We start from the raw sequence: 18,165 nt of genomic DNA, 5'->3' as shown, positions 1-18,165 counted from the left end.
TTTATATATATATATGTAAGATACAGGTAAGGAAGTATCCGTTAAATGTAAATACTGTACATAATTCCTCATCTCTTAAATATAGAACTGTAATATTTATGGAAGCATTAATAAATCTCTGAACAAGTATGTTATTGAGAAACATGTGACATTTTTCTCATAAATTTCTCCTTTAGCTAAATATAGGATATTTTTCTTTGTAAATATTCTTTCCACCTGTAACTACATTCAAACTCAATCCAGCCATGACCATGCAGCGTTTTGTTTTTGACATGGTCTACTTACAGTTTTATAAAGTTTGGTATTTAAAAATGGGGTAAGTTTAAATCTCGGTAACATTGACTCTGTATTCCAGCAGGTCATGTGACTGCATTTAAGCTTCCTTGTTGGCTTTATGTCCTTGTTGACTGTGAGTGTTATATAACTTTCTCTTATTCATGTTACTTAGATCCATTGAGCCATTGAGTCGCTTTGTCAGTGACAATAGAATATCAGTTACCTGTAAAAACACAGCCAGCATTTTCAACTCTCTCTATTTTTAGTAGGAAATTAAGTAGAGGTCAAAGGGTTTATAACATAAAGACGTCTCAGAGTATATTGATCATTGCTGTAATGATCCTCATATATTGAATATTGGTGCTAATAACCCTGTTTATGTAATAACCAAGTTCAATGAAAGTAGAATTGATGAGAAAATTAATTAATTTTTTAAATTTTACCAGTGGCCAGCGTATAAAAAGTACCTTTCATCGTGAAATTATAAACACACTTATAAATACAGGCAAAAGAAAAAAATTTTCTTTGCCAATATGCTGAAAATAAACGCTAAATAGTCTAACCACATTAAATATTTTCACTATTATTATTAATAATAATCGTGAAAATATTTAATGTGGTTAGACAATTTATTGCTTATTTTCAGCATATTAGCAAAGAATATGTATGTGCGTGTATATATATATATATATATATATGTATATATATATATCATCATCATCATCATCATCATTTAACATCCGCTTTCCATGCTCAAATGGCTTTTCTTATGTGCCACCGGCACGTGGGCCAGTCCAGCGGCACCAGCAACAACCTCGCTCAAATTTTTTTTCACATGCCACTGGTACAAGTGCCAGTAAGGTGACACTGGTAACAATCACGCTCGAATGGTGCTTTTTACATGCCACCAGCATGGAAGCCGGTTACCCGCTCATATATATATATATATATACTAGCAGTATCGCCCGGCGTTGCTCAGGTTTGTAAGGGAAATAACTATAAAGCATTTGTAGAGAGTTATAGCCAAAAAATAGCAAAAAATTGGAAAAAAATGATGGTAATTTTTTTTTGGAGATTTAAAAAAGGTTGAGTTGCGTCCCCTAGACAGTTTGTGGTTCGTGTTTCTGATTCTCGACCCCATGTCGAATTTATCGATTTTTTTCAGAACTGGGGGAACTTTTCAAAATTTTTGCTGCGTTAGTTTTGAATTATGACATTGGGCTATGTGTGTGTCAAGTTTCATCAGAATCGGTTGAAAGCCGTGGTCAGGGTGAGGGTACAAGCAAACAGACACACAGAAACACGCACAGACAAACTGCCGTTTATATATATATATATATATATATATATATATATATATATATATATATATATATTTGTGTGTGTGTGTTTGTGTGTATTTATAGATAGATAGACAGGCAGACAAATAGACAGACAGACAGACAGATAGATAGATAGATTGATTGAGGAATATGAAAAGAGAGAAAATAGACAGCTTCTAACAATGCGGAAAGTTTAGTAAAACTTTAATAAAACCTTTGTGCTGCATCTCAAAGTTTGTCGGAGAACAGGTTGCGATTTCAAAGTGATGAGAATATTTTGACACAAATTAAATTTAAATGTTGAAGTGAATCTAACGGATTTTGCATGTTCTTAAATGGCTTACAAACATTTTCCATGCTGCAATTGTTTTTGTTTCAGCACACAATCTTAGAGCAAGTCACTTGCTATGCAATTGTTAAAGAGTTTAACTTCTTTATAAATCTTTGGCTTTTGGTTTTATCCTCCTCCTCATCATCATTTAGTGTCTGTTTTCTGTGCTGGCATGGGTGGGACGATTTCACTGAAAACTGGTAAACCAAGGAGCTGCATGGGTTTCCAATCAGATTTGGCAGTGTTTCTGCAACTGGATGCCCTTCCTAACACCAACCACTCCGTAAAAAAAGCACCCGGTACACTCTGTAAAGTAGTTGGCATTAGGAAGCACATCCAGCCATAGAAAACCATGCCACCAAATCAGACTGGGGTCTGGTGCAGCCTTCCAGCTTGCCAGCCCCAGTCAAACCATCTAACTGATGCCAGCATGGGCAACGGACATTAAACGAGTGGGTATAATGCAGTATGTTTGGTTTGATTTTGAGGTGACTTAAAGGGGGCAGAACCCCCCATGAAACTTTATAAATTTCTTATGTTTTTTTAAATTTCAACTATAGGTAACTGACACACAACAAGAATTATTCCTAAACTTTCCACTTCTCATGAGGATTCTAAAACCCCATAATGGGAGCCTTAACTCCCAAATTTTTGCTATTTTTTATGATCCAAAACTAACTCAAAAGTACTGAATGGATCTTTATGAAATTTGAAAATATTATTCTAAGCATAGGGACAGATGAAATGCGGTATATGTTTGAAAGTGAGGGGGCATAAATGAGGCCATAACCCCCATGAAAATTCATATATTTTTGCTGTTGATGAAATTTTTATCATAGATATTAGACACAAATAAAGTAATATTTCTAAAGTTTTAACTTCTTAGAAGGTAATAAGACCCCTTAATGGGGGCTTAACACCCACAATTTAGTCATTTTTCCTAAGCCAAGATGAATACAATTTGTACTCTTGGAAGTGGTAGGGTCACCCGAGCATAAAAGATGAGCATTATTTGTAATTCAATGGTACAACAGTGTAAGACTTTTGTTTTGAGATATACTTAGATTGTGATTTCTGCAAGTAAAGGAGAGGCATCTTTGTCTCCACTGATTCAGTTGCAAAGTGTTGAGTCAAGTTATTTGGTTGCAAACCTCCTTTTATGTCTTTTTATTATCACTGGGTCTGAGATAGTCCCCAGATGGTAACATTGATTTCAAGGCCTTCCCAGATGAGGGACTGGTTATTCAAAGACATTATAGATTGTAAATTTATTTTGTCCAGTTACCTATCGGTATAGTGGTCATTTGCAAACTCCAGAGGTGACACTTTCATTACCCCTTAGCCCTCATGTGACACAGCTGTTCATGTTTATTTGAGTTGGGTCATGCCCTTCCAATTGCTATGGATCTGTACTGCATCTTACGGCTGTGTCCATCACCTGTATGGTAAGTAATCCTACATTGGGAATGGTAACGACTAGGGTAGGGTAGCTGACTACTTATTGTGATCATTCGTCTTTTGGTTTCCTGTAGCTTTGATCTCTTTTATAAACCCAGTGAATATACATATATTCCCAATTTCAAAGAAATTTGAACAACAGATATGAGACCCAAGAGTGTGGCAAGGCTGGCACTTCAAAATACAGGTACTACTAATTTTTACCAGCTGAGTGAACTGGAGCAACGTGAAATAAAGTATCTTGCTCAAGGACACAACGCGTATACATACATATATATGTATATATGTGTTTAATGGGGAAGGCTGGTTTATGGGACTACCCGGGGTTTCCAATCCATAAGGGGTGTAACCTTATGGTGCATCATCAGACCCCAGTACCTGTTGGTCTAAGACATCTTCAAAATATCTTCAAGATATTTTGAAGAGGTCTTAGACCAACAGGTACTGGGGTCTGATGATACACGATAAAGTTAAACCCTTTATGGATGGGAAACCCAAGGTAACCCCATAAACTGGCCTTCTCCATTAAACATGTACACTGCTCTACATCATAGAATGTGCTTCTTCTCTGGATTTATGCTTTCTACAAATGATACACACACACACACACACACACATATATATATAATTAATAATATAAGGGTAATAAAGATTTTAGAAATTTTTACTACCAGTGGCCTAGCATATAGAAAAATTAGTCAATAGATTATATATTATTCATATAAAATAAGGTGTACATTTAAACACATTAAGAGTTTTCCATCATAGGAATCTTTTATGTTAGAAAGAACAGCTAAAGTCCAAATCAATTTATCCCTAATTAGTGGCTTGGACTTTAGCTGTTCTTTCTAGCATAAAGGATTCCTATGATGGAAACCTCTTAATGTGTTTAAATGTACACTGTATTGTATATATATATAAAAGCCCTCTATCCTATGGACGGTGCTGAGTTGTCAAATATTTAAACCAAATTTTCTCAAAACAACTTGTCTGACTGTCCCATAGGCCTCCCCTTTGAGAAACACTGATTTAACCTAAATTTGAGACACCAGCAAAAGAAGAAATAAAGATAGACTTTTTTTCTATTCCAAAGAAAAACGATTTTATTCGCACAAATATGCAACCGAAGAGTTTAAAGTACCAGTAATGATAAGGCTATTGACTGGGAGAACACAAACATGGCTTAAACAGTAAGCTTGGCAGGAAAGAAACGTGCCTTTAAGCAGTACAAAAACAACAAAAAATGGAAGGTGCAGTTATGTACAGGTTGACGGAAGAAAAGCAGGACAAAAATGGCTTTATCGATCGCATTCTCACCTGGAATTGATTTTTGTAATTTTTTCAAGACTTATACACGTCCTGATACCGTCGGTATCTACATATCAAATTTGAACGCAATCGGATGGAGGATGCCCGAGATCCAAGAAGACACACACACAGACAGACAGAACGGATTTTATATAAGAGATAAACACATGCACAATGGGCTTCTTTCAGTTTCCATTAATGAAATCCACTTACAAGGCTTTGATTAGCCCAGAGTCACAGTAGAAGATACTTGTCTAAACTGCTGAGCTGCAGAACTGAACCCAAGATGCTTCTTAACCACACAGCCACGTCTGCACCTGGATATGCCCAGTTTCTTTATAAAAAGCTTCCTTGTTTCATAAAAATATATTTATTGGTCATATAAATAGAAATTTAAGACTAATGTCAACTACGCCTGTTTACCAAGAAAATTAAAATTTTATGAAACAGCAGGAGCTAAATCCAGGACAAGCACACATTTCATAAACAACAATATTAACATTTACATGGCTATATTCTAGCCAGGAGTATATTATCCGACTTAAAATCACAAACATGGATGATGAAGTTGCCTCTGTTGTCATTGATAATGGATCCTATACATGTAAAGCTGGTTTGGGAGGTGAAGATGCACCAAAAGTTGTCTTTCCTTCGGTTGTTGGTTATCCCAGATACCAGGTATGTCTATTCTATATATGTAACTGTAAACATACACACACAGACACACACATCATTATCCCAATGATCCTTCTCTTAATATTCACATTTCCATGTTCTCATGGGCCAAAAGGAATTCTTCATGCTGAATATTCTACAAATATTCTACAATCAAATACTTTTTCTACCAGTTCTCTTTGTTTCAAGAAAGATACTACTTTCCTATGGGTAGATATGTATGTGTGTGTATATATATATATATATATATCATCATCATCATCATCATCATCTTCATTTACGTCTGCTTTCTATGCTAGCATGGGTTTGACGGTTTGACTGGGGACTGGCGAGCCAGATGGCTGCACCAAGCTCCAATTTGATCTGGCAGAGTTTCTACAGCTGGATGCCCTTCCTAACATCAACCACTCTGAGAGTGTAGTGGGTGCTTTTAGGTGCCACCGGCATGAAGGCCAGTCAGGCGGTACTGGCAATGGCCATGCTTAAATGGTGTTTTTTACGTGCCACCTGCACAGGTGTCAGTCCAGTGGCATTGGCAACAATCTCGCTCGAACTGGCAACGATCTCGCTCGAATGTTGTTTTCCATGTGTCACCAGCACAAGTGCCAGTAAGGCGACAATGTTAATGATCACGCTCAAATGATGCTTTTTACGTGCCACCGGCACAGGACCCAGTCAGTGGCCCTTGCAATGATCATGCTCAGGTAGTGCTCTTAGCACTCCACTGGCATGGATACCAGTCATGTGGTGCTGTCATTGAATTTGATTTTGATTTCACTTGCCTCAACAGGTCTTTGCAAGCAGAGTCTTAGACCAACAGGTATTGGGGTCTGATGATACACCATAAAGTTAAACCCTTTATGGATGGGAAACCCAAGGTAACCCCATAAACTGGCCTTCTCTATTAAACATGTACACTGCTCTACATCATAGAATGTGCTTCTTCTCTGGATTTATGCTTTCTACAAATGATATATATATATATATATATATATATATATAATTAATACTATCAGGGTAATAAAGATTTTAGAAATTTTTACTACCAGTGGCCTAGCATATAGAAAAATTAGTCAATAGACTATATATTATTCATATAAAATAAGGTGTACATTTAAATACATTAAGAGGTTTTCATCATAGGAATCCTTTCTGTTAGAAATTAGGGATAAATTGGTTTGGACTTTATCCAAACCAATTTATCCCTAATTAGTGGTTTGGACTTTAGCTGTTCTTTCTAGCATAAAGGATTCCTATGATGGAAACCTCCTAATGTGTTTAAATGTACACTGTATTGTATATATATATAAAAGCCCTCTATCCAATGGACGGTGCTGAGTTGTCAAATATTTAAACCAAATTTTCTCAAAACAACTTGTCTGACTGTCCCATAGGCCTCCCCTTTGAGAAACACTGATTTAACCTAAATTTGAGACACCAGCAAAAGAAGAAATATAGACAGACTTTTTTCTATTCCAAAGAAAAACGATTTTATTCACACAAATATGCAACCGAAGAGTTTAAAGTACCAGTAATGATAAGGCTGTTGACTGGGAGAACACAAACATGGCTTAAACAGTAAGCTTGGCAGGAAAGAAATGTGCCTTTAAGCAGTACAAAAACAACAAAAACTGGAAGGTGCAGTTATGTACAGGTTGACGGAAGAAAAGCAGGACAAAAATGGCTTTATCGATCGCATTCTCACCTGGAATTGATTTTTGTAATTTTTTCAAGACTTATACACGTCCTGATACCGTCGGTATCTACATATCAAATTTGAACGCAATCAGATGGAGGATGCCCGAGATCCGAGAAGACACACACACAGACAGACAGAACGGATTTTATATAAGAGATAAACACATGCACAATGGGCTTCTTTCAGTTTCCATTAATGAAATCCACTTACAAGGCTTTGATTAGCCCAGAGTCACAGTAGAAGATACTTGTCTAAACTGCTGAGCTGCAGAACTGAACCCAAGATGCTTCTTAACCACACAGCCACGTCTGCACCTGGATATGCCCAGTTTCTTTATAAAAAGCTTCCTTGTTTCATAAAAATATATTTATTGGTCATATAAATAGAAATTTAAGACTAATGTCAACCACGCCTGTTTACCAAGAAAATTAAAATTTTATGAAACAGCAGGAGCTAAATCCAGGACAAGCACACATTTCATAAACAACAATATTAACATTTACATGGCTATATTCTAGCCAGGAGTATATTATCCGACTTAAAATCACAAACATGGATGATGAAGTTGCCTCTGTTGTCATTGATAATGGATCCTATACATGTAAAGCTGGTTTGGGAGGTGAAGATGCACCAAAAGTTGTCTTTCCTTCGGTTGTTGGTTATCCCAGATACCAGGTATGTCTATTCTATATATGTAACTGTAAACATACACACACAGACACACACATCATAATCCCAATGATCATTCTTTCAATATTCACATTTCCATGTTCTCAAGGGCCAAAAGGAATTCTTCATGCTGAATATTCTACAAATATTCTACAATCAAATACTTTTTCTACCAGTTCTTTTTGTTTCAAGAAAGATACTACTTTCCTATGGGTAGATATGTATGTGTGTGCATATATATATATATATATATATATATATATATATCAACAATCAAGGAACGGCCATAATAGGCCATTCACCCACTAGAAATAACAGCCAAAGCTTCAACCGCAAATAAAAGTCAATTCCGTAAACAGGAGAAAATTTAAAAAACATTTACCCTGTAATTTCTTATACGATGCACCGTTTCGTCTGTTGTTTAATGGTAAACTAACCTGATTAAATTAAATCAAGCCAATCTTCCATAGGCCCTCAGATTCTTCAGTAAGAAATAGCCACAAGTCGGAACAGATATTTTCACGAGGCATCTCCGACCCTGCCAAGGTAATATCTGACCTAAAATTTTCAAATCATCGCACTCGCGCCAAATTTATCGGCAGCAAATAAATATAAGCCGTCGATTCCATTACGGAATTAACCAGAAAATTCATAATTAATCAATATAGGGTGGCAAAAAAAAAAATTTTGTAGAATTTTTTTGCCACCAGCGGCCTAGTGGGAAAAAATTAAATAGTCATAGACCATTTTTAAGTTCAACATCAACAATCAAGGAACGGCCATAATAGGCCATTCACCCACTAGAAATAACAGCCAAAGCTTCAACCGCAAATAAAAGTCAATTCCGTAAACAGGAGAAAATTTAAAAAACATTTACCCTGTAATTTCTTATACGATGCACCGTTTCGTCTGTTGTTTAATGGTAAACTAACCTGATTAAATTAAATCAAGCCAATCTTCCATAGGCCCTCAGATTCTTCAGTAAGAAATAGCCACAAGTCGGAACAGATATTTTCACGAGGCATCTCCGACCCTGCCAAGGTAATATCTGACCTAAAATTTTCAAATCATCGCACTCGCGCCAAATTTATCGGCAGCAAATAAATATAAGCCGTCGATTCCATTACGGAATTAACCAGAAAATTCATAATTAATCAATATAGGGTGGCAAAAAAAATTTTGTAGAATTTTTTTGCCACCAGCGGCCTAGTGGGAAAAAATTAAATAGTCATAGACCATTTTTAAGTTCAACATCAACAATCAAGGAACGGCCATAATAGGCCATTCACCCACTAGAAATAACAGCCAAATCTTCAACCGCAAATAAAAGTCAATTCCGTAAACAGGAGAAAATTTAAAAAACATTTACCCTGTAATTTCTTATACGATGCACCGTTTCGTCTGTTGTTTAATGGTAAACTAACCTGATTAAATTAAATCAAGCCAATCTTCCATAGGCCCTCAGATTCTTCAGTAAGAAATAGCCACAAGTCGGAACAGATATTTTCACGAGGCATCTCCGACCCTGCCAAGGTAATATCTGACCTAAAATTTTCAAATCATCGCACTCGCGCCAAATTTATCGGCAGCAAATAAATATAAGCCGTCGATTCCATTACGGAATTAACCAGAAAATTCATAATTAATCAATATAGGGTGGCCTATGGAAGATTGGCTTGATTTAATTTAATCAGGTTAGTTTACCATTAAACAACAGACGAAACGGTGCATCGTATAAGAAATTACAGGGTAAATGTTTTTTAAATTTTCTCCTGTTTACGGAATTGACTTTTATTTGCGGTTGAAGCTTTGGCTGTTATTTCTAGTGGGTGAATGGCCTATTATGGCCGTTCCTTGATTGTTGATGTTGAACTTAAAAATGGTCTATGACTATTTAATTTTTTCCCACTAGGCCGCTGGTGGCAAAAAAATTCTACAAAATTTTTTTTGCCACCCTATATTGATTAATTATATATATATATATATATATATCATCATCATCATCATCATCATCTTCGTTTAACGTCTGCTTTCCATGCTAGCATGGGTTGGACAGTTTGACTGGGGACTGGCGAGCCAGATGGCTGCACCAAGTTCCGATCTGATCTGGCAGAGTTTCTACAGCTGGATGCCCTTCCTAACATCAACCACTCTGAGAGTGTAGTGGGTGCTTTTAGGTGCCACCAGCATGAGGGCCAGCCAGGTGGTACTGGCAATGGCCATGCTTAAATGGTGTTTTTTACATGCCACCTGCACAGGTGCCAGTCCAGTGGCACTGGCAACAATCTCGCTCAAGCTGGCAATGACCTTGCTTGAATGTTGTTTTCCATGTGTCACTGGCACAAGTGCCAGTAAGGCGACGCTGTTAACGATCATGCTCGAATGATGCTTTTTACGTGCCACCGGCACAGGACCCAGTCAGTGGCCCTTGCAATGATCATGCTCAGGTAGTGCTCTTAGCACTCCACTGGCATGGATACCAGTCATGTGGTGCTGTCATTGAATTTGATTTCAACTCCACTTGCCTCAACAGGTCTTTGCAAGCAGAGTTTAGTGTCCAATGAAGGAAAGGCACGCATAAGTGGGCTGGTTACACCCCTGGCACAGGCCACAAGTTATGGTCTCACTTGGTTTGCCAGGTCTTCTCAATCACAGCATATTTCCACAGCTGGCCTATAGGGTTACCATGGGTTTCATATCCATAAAGCACTTAGCTTTACAACATTTCTTCAGACCCTAACCCCATTGGCCTCCCTATGGTCTTCTCAAGCACAGCATATCTCCAAAGGTCTCGGTCACTTGTCATTGCCTCTGTGAGTCCCAATGTTTGAAGGTCATGCTTCACCACCTCATCCCAGGTCTTCTTTGGTCTACCTCTTCAACAGGTTCCCTCCACTGTTAGGGTGTGACACTTCTTTACACAGCTGTCCACATCTATATGCAACACATGGCCATACCAGTGCAGATCTCTCTTGTACACTGCATCTAATGCTTCTTATGTCCAACTTTTCTCTCAGGGCGCTTGCACTCTATCATGTATACACACTGACATTACACATCCAGTGTAGCATACTGGCTGTGTTTCTTTCAAGCTTACGCATGTCCTCAGCAGTCACAGCTCATGTTTCACTACCATGTAGCATGGCTGTTCACACATATGCATAATACAGTTTACCTTTCACTATGATCAGGAGGCCTTTTGTAACCAGTAGAGGTAGGAGCTCTCTGAACTTTGCCCAGCCTATTCTTATTCCAGCAGCTATGCTCTCAGAGCACCCACCCCTACAACTGACTTGGTCACCTTGGTAACGAAAGCTATCAACTATTTCTAGTTTTTCCTCCTGGTATATCACAAAGTCAGTTTTTTGCACATTATCAGTGTTAATTGTACCTGTGCATCTTTCACACACAAAAACTATCTTCCTAGTTAACTTTCCTTTGATATTGCTGCACTGCTTATGCATCCATATGTGGTACATCTTATGGAGTTTCTACCTACACTTTTTCTACAGATCAAGCAGGGCCATCTACCTGAAGGGATTTGTGATTTGTCCGCCTTCCTACTTCTTTGGTTTTTAATAGATTGATTCTAAGGCCCTTTCATTCAAGACTTCGCTTCCACATCTGAAGCTTCTCCTCTAACTCTGGTAGTGACTCAGCTATTAGAGCAAGGTCATCAGCGTAGAGGAATTTCCCAGGGCAGCCTGTCTTGAATTCCTCTGTTATTGCCTGGAGGTCTATGATGAATAGGAAGGTGCTGAGCACTGATCCTTGGTGAACTCCTACTTCAACCCGAAACTCTTCACTCTACTAATTGCCAACCCTCACCTTACTGACAGCATCCCTGTATATGGTTTGTACAGCTCTCACTAACCACTCATCTATTCCAAGTTTTTGCATTGACCACCAGATAAGGGATCAGGGGACCCTGTCAAAGTCTTTCTCCATGTCAATAAAAACCAGGTACAGTGGTTTACTTTTGGATAGGAATTTCTCAAGCAGCTCTCTTACCAGAAATATAGCATCAGTGGTGCTTCTCCCTGGCACAAGCCCAAACTGCATCTCATCTAAACTAACTCTCTCCCTAATTATTTGGGCTATGACCCTCTCCATGACTTTCATCACCTGATCCAACAATTTGATGCCCCTATAATTACTCCTAGCCAATGCATCACCTTTACTTTTGTAGCAGTTGACTATGGTACTGCTACACCAGTCATTGGGTATGACTCCTTCATATATCACCTGGTTGATTATATGGGTGGTCAGACTATAGCCTACACTGCCAGATCTTTTAAGCATCTCTGCAGTGATTCTTGACAGGCCAGGGGCTTTCCCTGTTTTCATACTCCTAATTGCTTATCTACCAAGGTACTATCAATTCAAACAGCTGGTCCTTCTGTTGGGTTGACATTTGGCAGACTCTCTTTCTCCTATTCCTTCTTTTCATTTAGCAACCTTTCATAGTAGTGCCTCCAAGCCTCTCTCTCTTTGCAGAATCCTCCCTCTGTATATATATACACCTCTTCAACCTCAAGACTAACCACATTTTCATTCCTAAGATGAATCCACTTCTTCAGTCTTAAGACTGGCACACCTCTTCATCTCTAACACTGGCCCTCACCTTCGTTCTTAAGACTACCCCATTTATTCATTCCTCAGATGGATCCTTCTATTGATCCCTTAGAATGCACTTCCCCTTCATTCCTAGCAGTTACCTCCCCTTCATAAGAGTGTCCTTCTGCTCCATTCCAGAGACTGTCCTTCCCTCTTCACACCTGAGGTTGACTGTTCACATCATTCTTAAGACTGGCTCATTTCTTCATTTCTGAACACTGGCCCTCTTCTTCCTTTCTAAGACAGACCCTCTTTTTTTTCCCCTAAGAATGCCTCACATCTCCATCCTAAAGACTGACCCACTTCTTCATTCTTAAGATGTGGCTTCCACTTTACTCTTAAGACTGTCCCTTGCCTTCATTACAAAGACTGGCCCTTCTCTTCATGCTTAGGTCTGGCCCCTTTCTTCATTCTGAACACTGGACTTCCTCTTCATTCCTAAGACTGGAGCTCTTTGATGGAATTTGAACTCAGAACATATAGGTTCATTATTAAATATCATTTTGACTGATACTGTTCAATAAGGCCGTGTTTTCAATACGGTTTCAATTACTCAAGAAACAGGGAAAACACATTTCACTCTAATTTCAAATGTTTAACATGCATGGCTGTGTGGTAAGAAGCTTGCTTCCCAACCACATGGCTCCAGGTTCAGTTCCACTGCATGGCAGCTTGGGAAAATGTCGTCTATTATAGGCCCAGGCCAACCAAATCTTTGGGAGTGGATTTGGTATGTGGAAACTGAATGTTGCCTTTTGTATATCTATCTGTGTGTGTGAGTGCATTTGCGTGTGAGTGTGTGTGTGTGTGTGTGTGTGTGTGTGTGTGTGTGCGTGTGTGTGTGTGTGTGTATCACTGTATTTGTCATCCAACACTGCCAACCAGTGCTGCTTTGTTTATATCCCCATAACTTAGTGGTTTGGCAATAAGAGACCAATAGAATTAGTACCTGCCTTAAAGAAAAAACATTAGTATTGGGGTTGATTTGTTTAACAAAATCTCTTCAAGAGAATGCCCCAGCATGGCCACAGTCTAATGACTAAAACAAGTATAAGAAAAAAATGATAAAATAAAGAAAAAATTATAGGATTTTTAATAAAAATTCCATAAATCATGTAATTTTTTTTGCTGTAATACCTAGCATGTCAAAAATGTTACAAACCCAGTATTGCAAGAATTCTTACTGTTACATATTGTGTTTCAGGGTGGAATGGTTGAAAATGAACTCGAAGTCTACTATATTGGAGTTAATGCTGAATGCCTGAGAAGTGATCTTAATTTGAAGTACCCCATTCGACGTGGTATTATTTCCAACTGGGATGATATGGAGAAGATCTGGCATTATACGTTTAATGAGTTGGATGTTGAACCTAAAGAATACTCTGTCTTACTGACTGAGCCTGTTGGTAATTCTAAGGTCAACAGAGAAAAGATGGCTGAAATTATGTTTGAAAAGTTTAACTCTCGTGCAGTAATGGTTGCTAATCAATCTGCATTGAGCATTTTTGATTCTGGTTGTGATACTGGTATTTCTGTGAATGTGGGTCTTGGTTTTTCCCAAGCTGTTCCTGTCTATGAAGCTTCAACAATGCCATATGCTGCTATCCATCAGGACCTTGCGGGTCTCGACTTGACAGATTACCTTGCAAGGATCTTGATGGAATGCGGCTATTCCTTCGACACAGCTTCTCAGAGGGAAATTGTCCGTGACATCAAAGAAAAGTTCTGCTATGTTGCGCTAGACTTTGAACAGGAAATGGAGACAACAGCCTCTTCTTCATCTTTGGAAATGAGTTATGAACTACCTGATGGACAATTCATTACCATTGGAAATGAACAATTCCGAGTCCCAGAAGCTATGTTCCAACCAGGTTGCCTTGGTATGGAAGCTGGTGTTCATGAAATAACTTATAACTCAATCATGAACTGTGATGAAGAAATTAGGAGAGATCTGTTTGCCAACATTGTGTTGTCTGGTGGTTCAACAATGTTCCCAGGTTTTGCTGAACGTATGAAAAAGGAAATCAGTGCCCTGGCACCACCTGACACAGAGGTTAATGTCATTGCTCTACCAGAACGTAAATACTCCTCATGGATCGGGGGTTCTAAACTGACCTATAGTCCTCAGTTCACAGATCTGTGGATTACCAAAGAAGAATACGATGAGTCTGGCCTATTTATTGTCCATAGCAAATGTTTGTAATGCACATAATATATATCATTAGTTTATATATATATATATAAACTTATATTTAAGTCACAATATATAGATTCAAGCTATCTGGTAGTACTCATAAAATAAGCTCCTTAACATATCATTGTACAAACTATATAGAATATATAGTAATACACAAGAGAAAAGGATGGGTGTATAAAGTCATTTTTGAAAGATTTTTTTTTGCATTTTGCATTAACCCTTTCGTTATCAACCCGGCTGAAACCAGCTCTGGCTCTGAGTACTAAATGTTTTGTTTTCATAAGTTTTGAATTAAAATCTTCCACCAAACCTTAGTCACAATTTATTTTCCTAACACTAGCTAAATGATAACTAAGTTATTTTACTAAATTCTTTGTTTTATTTTAAATTAATTAAAAGAAACCCAGAGCATCTCAAAATAAATACAGTACTGAAAGGGTTAAGGCAGACATGTAAGTAAGTTATCATTTATTAAATATGATGATATAAATTTTTTGCATGTTTTTGAATTACAAAACAATTTGTCATGATTTTAGTATTTTTTTTATTGTTAAATAAAAATTCATCAAAATATTTCTCTGTCATTTGTGATGCTGCTACCCTTCAGGACCTTGCTGGTCTCTTCCCTTTTTGATGAAAATAACTTAATGCACACAATATGAACAAAAAGCACAAACATGATAGATATTCCTTTGATCAGACCATTAGGAGTAGAAATAACAGGAGATCATTTTTCAAAACCTCAACAGAGATTACCTATAAGAAACTGGGCAAAAACCGATCTAGATCTTGAAGTAAACCTAGATCATTACCCCGGGTTGTTAAAAACAATACTAACAAAAAATTGAAAAATAATATACATAATACTAAAAATAGGACAGAAAACATAACAAAACCAATTAAAATACCACAACCAAAGCACAAAGTCCACCAAGCAGACATCAACAGGAACATAAGTCATAAACAGAGAAAATTCTACTTTTTACTGTCAGGACAACAAATACCGGAGAAAGAAAAAAAATCCAAGAGGAAACATACTCAAAACAACTGAATGTATAGATCCAAAAATAATTATTTTATCCAAAAGTGATCTTGACGATGATGAAATCCAACTTCTGTCAAAAGGACAGAAATTCACACCTACACCAACAGCCAACCACCAAGAATTAAAGGAGGATATCCAAAAATTCTGTCGTAAGTTACGACTTGTAGAATTTTTCACTAATAAAAGTAATGAGAGTGATGAATCCCTAGTAAAGAATAAATCAAATTTCACCGCACCAAAAGGAAGAAATAACTATCTTGACCAATACATTGACATCATGTCAAAATTTCCCCTTAGACGCAATACTAATGTTAGGTCAAACATTAACAAATCTGAAATGTCTGCACTTAAATGGATACAAAATGATCAAGCAATAATAATTAAGCAATAATAATTAAGCAAGCAGATAAAGGGGGTGCAATTGTTATTATGGATGCAGATTACTAAAAGGATTTGGTTGAGGACCAACTGAAGGACACAACCTTCTATTATGAAATACCTTCAAATATAAACCACCACATCATGAAGAAGATCAACAACCTAGTTTCAAAACACCACAACTCACTTACCGATAATGAAAGAGACTACATCGCTAATTTCGAGCCAAAACCCAGGAACTTCTATGGCTTACTGAAAATACATAAATCAAAAGATATTCAAAAGATATTCAGCCAGAAATTGAGTAAATAAAATTACTATATCCAAAACACTTAAAACTTAGACCTATTAAAGCTGGTCCAACATGCCCTACCCACCGTCTAAGCAATTTTACTGACATTGTTTTAAACCACTATGCACCTATATACCCAGTTTCATCTGGGATGACATTGACTTCCTGTCCCATCTTCTCAAACCAACTAAAACGAGATCACTTCTACTTAGTTTTGATGTGGTAAGCCTTTACACCAATATTCCACATGATTTAGGAATAAAGGCGATTAAATACTGGGTAGAAAAACAGAAGTGGTCCCCAACAGATTCATTTATATTAGACACAGTCAGACTTATTCTGGAAAACAACTCATTCTTCTTCAATGGAAAGAATTACAACCAAATTTAAGGCACAGCGATGGGAACAAGGTTTGTTCTCATTTACGCAAACTCTGTAATGGCATTTTTAGAACAACAACTCTACCAAGAAGTAGAAAAAAACTATAGCACTGAATTTAGAAAGTATATTGAAAAGGCATGGAAGAGACACCTTGGTGATTGCTTCATAATCTGAACTGAATCTCTAAATACTCTGGAAGAGTTCAATATCCCCCTGAACAACCTACACCCGTCTCTCCAATTCACAAAGGAGATGAGTAGTCCCAAATTACCACTCCTAGATATAATGATAATTAAAAAGGACACCACCATTACCACAGATATATACTACAAACACATGGACACACATCCTTAGTATTTAAACCAGCTGTATCTGGCCCAAATATTAAAATTGCTTTGTGGCCATATCTGGCCTCTCACACCTACCATACAATGTCATTCTAAAAATATACAATCACATCACCATAATCTTGAAGCTTCAAGATAATGCATGATTAATTCAAAATGTGGTGAATTAATAAGGATTACATTTGACAGAATAATTTGAATGTTGAAGTTAAAATATGTGACGTGACTGATTTCTGAAGACGAGAAATTGTTGGAGTGAAAATGGCTGAAGTTGAGTCTATTTAATGCTTTGTTGGAATTACAGTCTTTAATATCAAGTTGGTATTCCCAAACTATGGTAAAACCTGTGCTGGCAAGCATAATTCTGGAGGGAAGGCAAAGCTCAGAGGGAGGGACTGCGGAAGAGCAAAATGTATTAAATCTCACAACAATTAACCCTTTCGTTACCATATTTCTGTTGAGATGCTCTGTGTTTCTTTTAATTACTTTAAATATAACAAAGAATTTAGTAAAATAGCTTAGTTATCATTCAGCTAATGTTAGGAACATTGTGACTAAGGTTTGGTGGAAAATTTTAATTCAAAACTTATGTAAACAAGACATTTGTACTTCAGAACCAGAGCCAGTTTCAGCCGGGTTGGTATCAAAATGGTTAAGAATTGTTTCTCTATTATATATTTTAACCCTTTTGTTACCATATTTCTGTTGAGACGCTCTGTGTTTCTTTCAATTAATTTTAAATATAACAAAGAATTTAGTAAAATTACTTAGTTATCATTCAGCTAGTGTTAGGAACATAAATTGTGACTAAGGTTTGGTGGAAATTTTAATTCAAAACTTATGAAAACAAGACATTTGTACTTCAGAACCAGAGCCAGTTTCAGCCGGGTTGGTATCAAAATGGTTAAGAATTGTTTCTCTATTATATATTTTAACCCTTTTGTTACCATATTTCTGTTGAGACGCTCTGTGTTTCTTTCAATTAATTTTAAATATAACAAAGAATTTAGTAAAATTACTTAGTTATCATTCAGCTAGTGTTAGGAACATAAATTGTAACTAAGGTTTGGTGGAAAATTTTAATTCAAAACTTATGAAAACAAGACATTTGTACTACAGAGCCGGAGGCGGTTTCAGCCGGGTTGGTATCAAAAGGGTTAAACTATGACA

At 37.1% G+C, this 18,165-nt stretch overlaps 1 protein-coding gene across 1 annotated transcript in view; it reads left to right on the top strand.

Annotated features, from left to right (window-relative positions):
• Nucleotides 1-14,558, top strand: part of LOC115225825 (actin, cytoplasmic-like) — a 28,917-nt gene extending 14,359 nt beyond the window's left edge. Inside the window, exons 3-4 of the mRNA XM_029796794.2 lie at nucleotides 5,217-5,373; nucleotides 13,560-14,558. Coding sequence (XP_029652654.2) covers nucleotides 5,217-5,373; nucleotides 13,560-14,558 — 1,156 coding nt within the window. The remainder of the gene's footprint in view (nucleotides 1-5,216; nucleotides 5,374-13,559) is intronic.
• The last annotated feature ends 3,607 nt before the right edge of the window (nucleotides 14,559-18,165 follow it).

Source organism: Octopus sinensis, linkage group LG28 (genome assembly GCF_006345805.1).
Source record: "Octopus sinensis linkage group LG28, ASM634580v1, whole genome shotgun sequence".
Taxonomy (NCBI): Eukaryota; Metazoa; Mollusca; class Cephalopoda; order Octopoda; family Octopodidae; genus Octopus; species Octopus sinensis.
Note: the sequence above shows the minus strand (reverse complement) of the source record. Positions and strands in the feature narration are given on the sequence as shown.